Source organism: Ambystoma mexicanum, chromosome 5p (assembly GCF_040938575.1).
Source record: "Ambystoma mexicanum isolate Mex_15411 chromosome 5p, UKY_AmexF1_1, whole genome shotgun sequence".
Classification (NCBI taxonomy): Eukaryota; Metazoa; Chordata; class Amphibia; order Caudata; family Ambystomatidae; genus Ambystoma; species Ambystoma mexicanum.
Window position 1 is genome coordinate 837,144,950 of NC_090930.1, and position 12,937 is coordinate 837,157,886.

A 12,937-nucleotide genomic window follows, 5' to 3' on the forward strand; every position below is an offset into this window, starting at 1 on the left:
GGTCTATAAAGTATTGCAGAATATTTGACAGTAGTTACCTGGACTGGTTATATTGTCTTTTGAAGCATAGTTTTTCACTTGCTATGTTTACCAAGTCGCAATCCAATGATTACAGGCCCTGTGAGGTGTGGTTTCATGGGATCTGCTCTACCTTGGCTAGTGTGATTGCACTATCAAAGTAATTGGACTCTTTTAAAACAAATTGTTTATATATAAAAAAAAATATATTTATTTTAAGTTTCCCGCCATTTAGTTCTTTTATTGCAGAATGACTAGTAGTAGATTGTCCATGCTACTGCTTTCTTTAGTTCCCCATCACTACAACCAAATGACGCATCTTAAACACTTTTGAATCCTGGATTGTGTACACTCCCTTTGCGCCTGTTTAGAATATTGGCATGACCAGTTTCAACAGCATTGTATAATTCTCCTAACGATCCTTTTGCAATGGTGGGATATTTTAAATGTGTATTTTTGTCCAAAACGTTTCCGCCCCTCCCCATTTGATCAGAAATTGTACACAAGGAGTTCAACCCCCCCCCCCGCATCAGCGCATCATTCCACATGTGTATGCAGCAAGTGCCTATGAAAAGTCTGTATTGTGCTCTAATGAAAACCTATCAAGCTTTTAATCCATGTGGAAAGCAATATGCAGAAGTGTTTAGAAGTGAATGTAATATGTCATGAACAATGAACTTGTACTGATTGACTGTTCCCATGATTTAACGTAGAAAATGCTTGAACGAACAAGAGCCAGGAGAGAGAATTTACAGAAGAAAATTGCTGATCGGCCCACAGCGGCAGCTCGCACCACCTTGCAGAACAAAAGAACAAGAGAACCTCTTGCAGAAACTAACCACCTTCCTCTTGTGCCTGCTGAGGAAGGTAAGGCTCACTTCAGTGAACTCTTGTACATTGATAGATTTTCATTCTGAATGATTCGAAATGAGCGGCCTCCTGACATCCATTGCAGGCAAAAGCTAAAATGACGCTTCACCTCGAATGGTTGATTTGATCTGTGACACAGGGCGAAAGATGCAATATGTGCATCAATAGTGAATGGCCGTTTTTCAAAATTGGTGCACCTTAAGCAGTGCCACATTTTCGTTCTGTACCATTTCGTGCCGGTCTCATTGCAGAACCTGGAGCATCCCAATCCCGCAATCTCCCCACCACCATAGTCCAGGAGAGATACAAACCAATAAAAGAACATCGCCTTTGCAATACTAAGACGCTCACCTTTGTTTTTTGCTTTGACCCTATCAATCTTGACATGTTCTCCAAATGTCTAGTTTTCATTGGGAATTGGCATAAACTACTAAGATGCCCTTAAGTTAAAGCTCAAACCAAAATTCCTACCCAACGAACGCACCAGACAGTGGCTGAATGGTAGAATGGTGGAGATTGGGTCCCTTCCATTTGTCTGAATGACTGGCACTGGCCCCCATTCTTGGGACAAATAGATTATTTTTTTTAACTGGTAGTTGCATGATCTCAAAATTTATTTAATGCTAAGCTCCCCTCTTACCCTCTATCCAAAACGCAAATTTCAGTAAAAAAAAAAAAAACTCCGAAGGTTGGTCTGTTAAGCCTTCCATCTAATTCTGCTGCAGTAGTTGTCCACTGTTCTTCCCTGTTATAAAAGTGTTTCACTCTTTTGTGAATTGCATGGAATTCTTGGATGCACGTTGGATAAAAATGTCTGGGAGTTTCGCGGACAAGATCCATCTCCACGAGGAGTTCCGGTGGGCGATAACAATGGTGGGGGTGCACTGCTACATCGCCCAGGGGACTGGTTTTCAAACCCTGCAATACCAGGAGACTTTCAACACGGACCCCTCTCTGGAAGGTTGGGGAGCCACACCGGACGAAGCCTGTGGCTCCCGGAGCAGAGGGATCTGCACATCATCCTGGAACTAGTCTTTCCTACCTTCTCTGAAGGGCAAGGTGGTGAGAATCTTCACGGACCACACTAGCACCATGTTCTACGTCCGGAAGCCAGGGGGGGCACTCGTTCCCTGGCGCTCTCCAAGGAAGCGCAGGACTAGTGGCACTGGGCCATCTGGCAGGGTATGTTGCTCGTCCCGCTCCATCTGGCAGGCGTCAAGAACACCTTCGCAGACTCGCTCAGCAGGGAACTGCGCTTTTGCCACAAATGGCAACTTGGTCAGGATCAGGTGGACCGCCTGTCTGTCAAATGGGGCAGACCCCCCCGATCGATCTCTTCGCTACGGCGGTGAAGTCCAAATGCTAGATGTTTGCCAGCAGGTTCCACCATCCGAGGTGCTTTGGTGGACGTGTTTTCCTTCCTTATGGGAAGGTTCGTTTCTGTACACGGTCCCTCTCCTGTTACATGTCATCAACACACTCCGTGTCCATGCAAGATGATACTTATTGCCCTGGCGTGGCCGCGGCAGATTTGCTATCCAGACCTTCTCAGCCTATCGGCATCGCCTCCAGTCAAGTTACTGTGTTTCCGGACCTGCTAGGCATAGAAGGAGGTGCAATCCTTCATCTCAAACCAGGATCACTGAACCTGTAGGCATGGCTCCTGCAGCCTTAGAGTTTGGAGGTTATGAGTTACCAGTGGACTGCAGGGAAGTCCTTGCCAAGACCAGGACATCGTCGACTCTGAAGTGCTACGGCCCTAAGTGGAAGTGCTTTGCTTACATGGTGCTGATCGAAGATTACCCTTCTAAGGGTCACGCGCCACAGATTGTTCCATACTTGCTGTCCTTGGCGAAAGCTGGGCTGGCGCACACATCCATCATGGTGCATCTGGCGGCCACCTCACGCTACACCAGATCCCCAGGAAGACCCTTGCTGTGGTCCCAGTCTTGTCAAGGAGTTTCTCAAGGGACTGTTCCGATCATTCCCGCCTGTGAGGGCTCCTGCCCCGGTGTGGAAACTCAATATGGCTCATGGGAGGTGGGGGGAGGAGAGGCACCTTTCGAGCCTATGCTACAGGCCCCACTCCAGTTTCTCTTGAAATACGGCTTTCCTTTTGGCCATCACCTCTTTTAGATATGTGGGGGAGATCCAGGTCCTATCCTTCAAGCAACCGTACCTGACTTTTCACGAATAGAGGGTTGTACTGCGTACACACCCGTCTCATGCCGACAGTTTCGTCGGAATTCCACCTCAACAAGCCTTTAATGTTGCCGGTTTTCTTCACGAAACATTTGCAGGCGGAGAGGGCCTTGCACTCGCTGGACGTTGCTTGTGTCTTGAAGGTCTACATGACGCGCCCAGTTTTTTCTGAAGACCTCTAAATTGTTTGAACGTTGGTCCTGCCAACCATGGGAAGGCCTTACCCAAGGCTTCCATTTCGAGGTGGCGAATCGGCGGCTGTTGGGCCGACGAGAGCCCACTCCACCAGAGCGATCGCTGTGACAACAGCGTTCCTTTCTTGGGTGCCCCTGTGGTCCACGCACCCCTTCACGAAGTTATGCTGCGTCGGCGGGGATTCCAGGGAGGAGTACAGAGTCGGCCAGGCAGTGTTACACAACTTGTTCGCTTGAGTTCAGTCTGTTCTAGAGGTAAGAGTAATTGCTTCTGTGGAGCCTCGCCACCTCCTGTGGTTGTGCAATGTTGTACTGCTGTGTAATCGTTATTCATGAGCATGTGAATCCATGCCAGACCCCATGCTGGCGAAGGTTTAAATTAATTACTTGTAACTATTGATCCAAAGCAGCCCAGTATGGTATAGCAATATGAAGCACATATTTGAGGGCAAATGATTCAGAGTTTGGCCAAATGGGCATGTTGAAAGTAAGGGATGGAAATGTTATCTCAGGGATCAAAATGAAGGTTGGATTAGCGGGACCTAAAAGCAGCTTCTGGGTATCCAGCATTAACCAGGAGCTAACACTAAGCAAGGAGAAGCCATCACACATTGTTCCGCAAATCTAACTTCTGCATAAGAGATTTATGGCCCCTTATATTCTACATTTTGTAAAGATGTGCCATAATGGTTACTGGTAAATTGTCTCAAATACAGAGTTGAATTCACCTAGGTGTGTTTGCTTGGCATCAGTTAGCCTGGTGAGCCAAAAGTAGTTCCTGGTAGCTGTTGGTGTCATGCTAACCAGGCTCTTCTAGGCTACAAGCAGGAGCTAAATAGCTCACCGCTCCCCTCAATTTCGAACCTTGTAACTATTTTGAGATTACTGCTGTTGAGACATAGGCTTTGCAGTATAGTTTAGGGTGATGCCCAGATGAAAAATAAGGTTTTAAGTTACTTACCTGTAATGATTCTTCTTCTGCATGGGTCTGGCATGTATTCAAATGCTCATGAATATTCCTAGTCAGGCTGGGCATCCTCTGTAAAAGAAAAATCACTTAAACTGTATTTCTCCTCTAAACCAAACACTGTCCTCTGGGTCATACTGCCCCCATCCAATGACCGTCCTCTCGCTAAGCCCCGCCTCTGGCAGCCATTTTCAGATTGGTAAGCATGTAAAGTGGCAGTATGACCAAGAAGAGCCACAGAGGGAGGGTTTGCATGTTAATCCATGCCAGACCCATGCTGGAGAATTGATGGGATTTTATGTTGGGCTAGTGCCCCTGGCAAGCTTCTGAATGTGGATGATCTTGGTTGTGCTTTGCCTCTCGCTTCAGGCAGCAATACAGTGTCCAGATTCCCAACTAGAGATGGGTTGGGGTGAATATTTTTTGCTGTAACTAAAGATTCAGTCTGGTCATCAGCCACCTCTTATGTTCTTGTTCCTTCAGATCTGTAATTTGCCATTGATGGTCCTTTTACGTACAGATTGGTCCAGTTGGTACCTTGAGTGCTTAAACTCTGAACCATTCAGGGTGTTTGTTATGCTGCAAACAAATGTCCTAGAGCAGCTACCCATTTCCTTGCCTTAAAAGCATGACTTTCTTCTCTAGGCAAGAATCCTAGTCCAGACATAAAATAACATCAGTATTTTAAGTGAGCAAACGAGAAGGCATTTATTTGACATTTTCTCCCTGTTGGTTGACATTCAGACATGGGCTCCAAAATCACATCATGCTAGAGACCCAGAGCGAGTGGTAAAACTGTTGATCTCCCTTTTGTCAGTGTATTGGGATGCTATGACCTCGAGGTTGTTAAATTGTTTGGGACAAGGCTTTCTTTTTTTTGTAAATTTGGTTTTATTAGTTTTTACAGATACAAGTCATGCAAAGAAAAGATACATTTAAGTATACAATTAACTTTCTCATGATGGAAAAGCGAACCCCTAAAATTCGGCGTATTTAGTGTCTATCCTGCAAACACCTTCATACTTGGGATTCGTGCACAAACATGACCTTGCCCCCCTCCTCCCCCCTGATCTTGACCTGTATTGCAGGTCGAGCAGCATTCATCGTGTGGCGAGCAGCGTCGGTGTTAAATGTCGGAATTGCGTTGGCTATGAGAGTGTCAGTTGGAGAGTTCAACTCATACGTTGCCTAGGTCAATTCTTGTTCCTCCATTGTCGTGGTAGGGGCATTGTTATGAGATAAACCGGTGGGCAGGTATATACTTTTATATTCCATCCATAAGATTTCAGTCTGAGGTAGTTTTCCATGTAACGACGCTGTTATATGTTCCATTATGCATATATTATTTTCATTTTCCGTGGGATTTCTGGGCGATTTCCACCTCATTACTAGTGTTGCTCTAGCGGCTAATAGCAATTGTGGTGCTAGATCCTTGATCTTGACCCAGTCATCTTTCTCAAGGCCAAACAATATGAGGTAGGGTGTAGGTGTTCTGTCAATACCATTGACTTCTTTGATCCAGCCCAGGACCTCTGACCAGAACACTTGTATTTTAGGACATCCCCACCACATGTGCCAGTAGTCTCCTCTGTTTTCGCATCCAGGCTCGTAGTCTGAAACATTTTAGATAATCTGACTGGATCATATTGCCATCTATCTAATAATTTGTTTGCATGGAGTTTGTATTGATTCGAAATGGAATTCGTGTGGCAGCCTGGCATATGGTATCCCATAGGTCTGGAGTGAACTGTTCGGAATCTGTCTTCCCATCTGCTTTTCAATGAGTCCGTGTTCGCCCCCTCCCCTTCTATCAATGTTTTGTACATATCAGAGATTAGGCCTTTCATTACAGTTCTTGAGTCCAGTATTTTCTCAAAAGGTGTGAGTTCTCTCATTAATTTGGGTTTCCACATGGCTCTTGTCAAAACCCCTTTGATCTGCAAGTATTGAAAGGTGGATAATGGGCCTATTCCAAGAGCTTCGGTTAGTTCAGGGAGTGAAATGAAGGAGTCTTTCCGTTGCAATTGCCCTACTCTCTCCAATCCAGCCTCAAACCATGATTGGAACCTTTCGACTCCTGGGATGTGGTTGTTGATTCCTGGGGACCACAAGTGGCTGAGGGGAGCCGGCCAGGTAGTAATGTTTTGCATGTTTTTGCCATGTGTCCAGATGTCCCAGATGGTCATTAGTATCGGGTGGTCTTTGAGTTTTCTACAGATTCTTTTTTAGGCGCCCATGACCATTCAGATACTGTAGCTGGTGTAAAGTAATGGTTGTCCATATTGACCCACAGGTGTCTGTTTGGTTACGGTGGTGTGGAATCAATACCCTAAATTGGGCGGCCTCGTAATATTTTTGAAAATTGGGAAGCCCAACCCCACCTTTATCTTTTGGGAGCGTTAGAGTCTTATATGGAATTCTGGCTTCTTTCCATTGCCATAGGAATTGGAGCATGACCCTTTTGATCTCAGTAAAAAAGTTTTTTGGAATCCTAATGGGTATTGCTTAAAAGGATATAGGAACCGGGGCAGGGATACCATCTTAATTGCATTAAGCCGGCCTAGCCAGGATATTGTGAGCTTATCCCATCTTGTCAAGTCTAACCTAAATTGTTTCAATAGGGGAGGGAAGTTTGCTTCAAATAGGTCACTTAGATTCTTCGTTAGTTGTATCCCCAAGTATTGTAGTTGTGAATGTTCGATATTGAGACCGAATGGGGAGAATTTGATGGCATTCTCATCTTTTCGACCTTGGAGGGGAAAAAGTGTGGACTTTTTTTTATTTATTTTGAACCCAGAGAGTTTACCATATTCTTCTGTCATGCAGAGAGCCCGGGGGATGGAGACAGAGGGATTTGTGATGTGGAGGAGGATGTCATCTGTGTAGAGGGCAATTTTGTATTCTGTTGTCCCGAGCCGAATACCTTTTTTAGTGTAGGGTCCACCCTTATTGCGATTGCCAGGGGTTCTAAGGGGAGGGCAAAGAGAATCGCTGAAAGGGGGCATCCTTGTCGGGTCCCCCGCTGCAGGTTGAACCATCGTGAGTATTCCCCGTTCGCAAATATGGATGCCTTGGGGTCTGTATAAACTGCGTGTATCGCTCTTCTAAATCTAGTGCCCATTCCCACCTTTTCGGAGTACTGCCTCAAGAAACCCCATTCCACCCTATCGAAGGCCTTTTCCACGTCGATGGAAAGCGGGGCCGGGTCATTCTCCATGGTCTGGGATGCGTGGTTCAGGTGTAAGGTTTTGCGGATTGTGTCTGCATCTTGTCTGCCCAGTATGAACCCAACCTGATCGGAGTGTATAAGTTGAGGGATGAGGGTTTCGAGTCTCGCTGCCAAGATTCTGGTGTATATCTTTGCGTCAAGGTTGAGTAGAGAGATGGGGCGGTACGAGGAACATTTCGTAGAATCCCTCCCAGCCTTGGGGATAACAGAGATCAATGCCTTGGTAAAAGTCTGGGGGTTTCCCTGTGTCTATTATTTCATTAAAGAGGAGTGTTAGGAAGGGGGCCAGCGCGGTGATGAAAGTTTTATAAAATCCGGCGGTGTAGCCGTCTTCGCCCGGGGACTTGCCCAATGTTAGTCTTTTTATGGCGGCTTGGACCTCCAGTTCCGTAATAGTGGATTTTAATGATTCGACCTCTAAGTCAGGAATACGGGGTACATCTATTGAGGACAGATAGGACTCTGTGATCGTTCAGGGTCTACCTCAGAAGAATATAACGTTTCATAAAAGTCGGCAAAATGTTCTGGGATGGTGGTGCGGGCATGTGATGTGGGGGAGATATCGCTTTTAATTTCTAATACTCTTCGCTCCGCTCTTTGTTCTCGCAGCCTGGCAGCGAGAAGTGCGTCGGCCTTAACGCCCTTCTCGTAGAATTTTTGTTTTAAAAATCTTAGTTTACGCACAACCTTTTCATGCTCCAATAGTTTCAGTTAGTTTCTTTTCTCTCTGGCTTTGTTCATCTTCTGAGGATCCACTTCGCCTATTTTGGGTGTGCGTTCTAATTGGGAGATTTCAATTTGGAGCCTTTGTTCAATAAGGTTACGTTCTCTCTTCTTTGATGAGCCTTCCCTTATCAAGATCCCTCTCCAGGTGGCCTTCCCGGCCTCCCACACTGTTTCTTTGGGTACCTCTCCATTGTCGTTTGTTTTGAAGAATTCTGAGATTTCTGTCTCCATTTCAGTTCTGAAAACGACATCCCTCCAAAGGCTCTCGTTGCAGCACCATTTCCCACTATTTTTAGGTAGGTCGGCCCACTAGATGTCTGTAAGGACCATGTCGTGGTCGGACCAAGTAATCGGGGTTATCTTTGCCTGTGATGTTACTTCAGAGAGCTCTCTGGAGAGATGCATGTAATCTATACGGGTGTACGTATTATGGGGAGCGGAATAGAAAGTGTAGCCTTGTTCTTCCGGATGAAGAGCTCTCCATGTGTCTACCATGTTGTACAGTTCCATCATATTAGCTAGTTCGGTTGGTTCAGGTCTATTGCGATGAGTAGTGGTAGGGTTCCCAGGATTCCGGTCTGTGGCCGGGTTCGCCCATTGGTTAAAATCCCCCCCCCCCCCCCCCCACCAAGATGATGTGCCCGGTGGCTTCAAGTAGTATCTTGAGGATTGTTCTGGAGAGAAATCTAGACTGGCCTGTGTTCGGAGCATTCAAGGTGGCAATTGTGACGTTCAGATTACCTAGTTGCCCATTCACTAGCATTGCTCGTCCTTCTACGTCTGACCATGCCTTGGTCATCACAAAATCTACGCCTTTTCTAATGAGGATTCCCACCCCTCCCTTTCTGAGTGGGCCCGAGCCCCAAAATTCAGTTCCCACTCGTTTTCCAAGAATCCGTCGTTCTCCTTTTGTGTATTTTGTTTCCTGGAGTAGAAGAATATCTAGTCCGCTTCTACGAAATTCTCTGGCTACAAGAGACCGTTTCGTCGGTGAGTTGAGCCCTTTAACATTGAGTGTTCCAACCCTTAAGGAGACCGGTTCCCTTATATTAACGTTCATAGCCATAGTTCTTTCTTGCTGGGAGTTGTCTCTTTGTATACACTCGGCAATGCGCTATGCTCACGAGCCGCACGCTGATTTGGCTGTTGTGGTTCATTATGTTTGCTGCTCTGACCTTCTTTGTTTCCTTCACTTTTCCCTCCCCCTCCGCCCCTCTCCTTTCTCCTTCCTAATTGATGGCGTCCGGTCGAGCCCAGTCGGTTGTCCCAGGTCGACATCGGACCACTTCCGGGGGTCGTTACTTCACGCCCCTTGACCAGAATAAGTCGTCGTTGTCCAGAGTGAGCCCCCTGGTGGTCCCCCCCCCCCCCTAATTATCTTCATTAGAGTTCAGGGAATGTATGTGCGCTTGTGCATCCATATCACACTATTGACATATTTTGATTGGAATTGTCTTACCGGTATCATCTGGTGTCGGTTGTCCCTTTCTGAGGAGAGAGTGCCCCTCCTGAATTTTCGCGACCCCTTTACTCTTTCTCCGGGGGCCTTGGAGTCTCCATTCTCTTCCTTCCTTATTTGTCGCTTCTTGGCTCGCCTCTTCTCCTTGTGACCCTAAGAGGTCAGATATGCACGATTTTCTCATTCTCCGATCGGAGTCTGAATCTGGCCCTCTCGTATTGGAATGTGAGGGAGAAGGGGTAACCCCATCTATATCGAACGTTCTTTCCCTTGAGCATCTTTGTTAGAGGTCCGCACATTTTCCTGAGGGCTAGGGTCAAGGAGGAGAGATCCTGGTAAATCGAGATTTGTGCTCCGCATAGCGTAATCTTCTCGCTCATTCTGGCTTTATCAGGAATTCTAGCTTTGTCCCTGAATCGGTGAAATCGGGCAAGGACTGAGTGCGGTCCACTCGCTGGGCCTCCTGCCCTATGAATTCGTTCGGTTACCGGTTCATCCACCTCATCATCCATTGTCAGAAGTTTGTTGTGAAGTGTCTCCTTAAGGTCCGCTTCCGTTTCCCCCCTCTCTCCGGTATACCAAAAATTCGTACATTATTCCTCCTTTCTCTGTTCTCCAAATCATCGAGCTTTAAACTAAACTCGTATTCACGTCGTCCCAGTTACGTCATTCTTTGGTCGAGTTGCCCTTCCAGTGTGTCAATGGAGGCCTGATTGTCTGTCCTCCATGCTATCAAGCCATTGAGTGATCCTATCTATTTTGCCACATATATTTGTTCCCAGGTTCTTAATCTCCCCCAGTAGGGCGGCTATGTCTCCTTTCGTGGCTGCAGCCAGGTCTCCTGTAGTGGCGCAGTTCGCCATCTTGGCACCAGCGGTTGTAGGCAAGGTGGCAATGTAGGCAAAGTGAGCTAGTTTATGCTTAGTAATCATACAGATCGCCGATGGTGGGCGTGGGTAGAAGCTGAGTGCGCTGTAATAATCCACGCCTCACTCGATCTAGGTGGATGACGGCCCACTCCCTCGAGTTGGGTTGCGGGGTAGTGTGTGGATGGGGCAGCGTAGGTTCTTGTGCGGACCTGGGGTGGTGTCGTGGGCAAGCGGGGAGTCATGCTAGGTAGTCTGCTCCGAGGGATGGTAGGCACTGTCCCCTGTCTGTTCCGGTTATGAAGTCCGTCTCTGGTGGAGTTCGTGCACCTTTCTTTGGGGGCCTGGACAACTCAGCCGTTGGGTTCACTCGGAAAGTTGCAGATCTCTGAGGGCACCACTCGGCGGTCTTCCCCAATGTCACTCCGTCACAAATTGGTATGTTTGCAATCCGCAGTTCACGCCTTCTTGCAGCACTTATTCGCGCTCACCGGGGTCGGTCGGCTGATCGCATGTCCTCGTGTGAGGGTGTTGCACTCCGGGAGCCGAACACACGCCTTCCGGGCTTTTCAACGGTCAGACACACGCAGTTGGTTTCGATTTCCACGTGCCTCGGAGACCCCGATTTTTCTTGCGTTTTCTGAGGCCGTGGAAGGCCGATTTTCATCTGGATTTTTCCTCTGGGTGGGAGGGATGTTCACAGGCGAGATCCCGTATTTGTTCAGCGGGGGGGGGTTCCAAAAGATGGGGGCTCATTCCATCTTCTTGGGTGCTGGTTACGGAGCTCACAGAGAGCATTCTGATCTCTGTGCCCCCTGGTGGCCGCTCTTTATTTATTTTTTATTTTTTTTTGTGGTATCCCCCTATACTCTTTTGCTGGCTTTTCTGGATTTTAGGCTTTGGCTTAAGACTTGCTGGCAGGATAAGCAAAGCCTGACCGAGTGTAGCGCCGTTTTTTTGTGCTCTGCCTTAAGAGTATTTATGACCCATTCTTTGGAGTGTTGTGTAACAAAGAAGGTGCCCCTTCTTGCTTAGTCATGTGGCTAGACTTGTTTTACTTGCATAATATGGTTCCACCGGATGGAATCCACTTTAGAGGGCTGGCTACATTTTGTATCCTTTATTTATTACACCTCAACAACCTGGAGTGGGTCACAGGACTATCCCTTGTCCCTCTTCGTGTATGTGAGAAGAGGTGGCCGCCTTTGTCGGCTGGATGTGTGCTCCCCAGCCCCCCCCCCCCCCCCAAGACTGGGGGCTGTATTCGGCATGATAATTTGTATGTACAGAGGCCGGTCTGGGATGGTGTGCATCATAGGATCTTTATAGAGCATCATACATGTACAGTAGAATTGCAAGCTTCAGCCCCTAAAATGGAACGTTATGGCATTTACAGCTGTTCAGATAGCACAGTATGCGAATTGAAGTTCACCAAATGGGTGGGACAAGCCGCCTTAGGAAATCTGAGTCTTCCGTCAGGGGCATAGGAGACCCATACAATCTGACAGGGGACAGGACATACCTTTGGGAATTTGCTACAAATGCAAATCAACCCATATTCAAACCCACATAAAGCAAGCTAGGCTAGCCGAGTGCCAAAGCCTTCGTAGCTCTAAAAAAACAGGTATTCCAAAATGTCTGCACAAACAATGTGTGCCCCATACAAACTGCTTTTCACACACGTTTACCTAAAGCTTATCGCTCTGCACACACTGGTACAACATATCAACAGATTTAAACGCCCCTTTTGCACCACAACTACAGTTCTACACACACTATCATCTGTGCGATCTACATCGGGTGCACAAACCTATTTCACGGCACATAACGTATGCATTCGACCCACTGCACCTTGAGCACGATTCCTACTCCTTATTGTGAACTGTGCTCACCTCTGCTGGATCCTATGTGATTGGTACAAAGAGCTCTCTGAACAATCATGTGCACCATACCTACGATTCCCCACACAGTGTCTGTACATACACTATGTGGGCAGCACACCAACTGCTCTGCAAGACACAAAGTGCACCATATTGTTGTGTGCACTTGCAATGTGTGCATCATACCTACCACGATTCACAAATCAAATGCCCCATCCCTATGCTGCTCACAATACAAAGATAATATTTTCTGTCCAAGAGCTGCACATAGATCATTTTCATGCAATTACTTGCGATCACCAACAGAAGTTGGTACTCATCGATGCACCTTGGAAGAATGAAAGACTGAGTTGGCCTTGCAGGGATTCCAGCTTGCGACCTACAGATTTCAGCAGCGAGTATGCAACCCTCTGAGCTATCTTCCAGCCAGATACCTACATTCATGCAGACACCAAATATATACGACTGCCACAATGTACCTGCACCTTACCTACAATTCTATACAGACATTATGCATCAGACCTAC

General features: G+C 47.0%; 1 protein-coding gene across 4 annotated transcripts in view; it reads left to right on the forward strand.

The window, feature by feature from the left end:
* Positions 1 to 12,937, forward strand: part of ANLN (anillin, actin binding protein) — a 728,409-nt gene that overhangs the window by 82,809 nt on the left and 632,663 nt on the right. For all 4 annotated transcript variants that reach the window (XM_069613260.1, XM_069613259.1, XM_069613262.1 and 1 more), the window contains exon 2: positions 732 to 885. In XM_069613260.1, the coding sequence (XP_069469361.1) occupies positions 732 to 885 (154 nt within the window). The remainder of the gene's footprint in view (positions 1 to 731; positions 886 to 12,937) is intronic.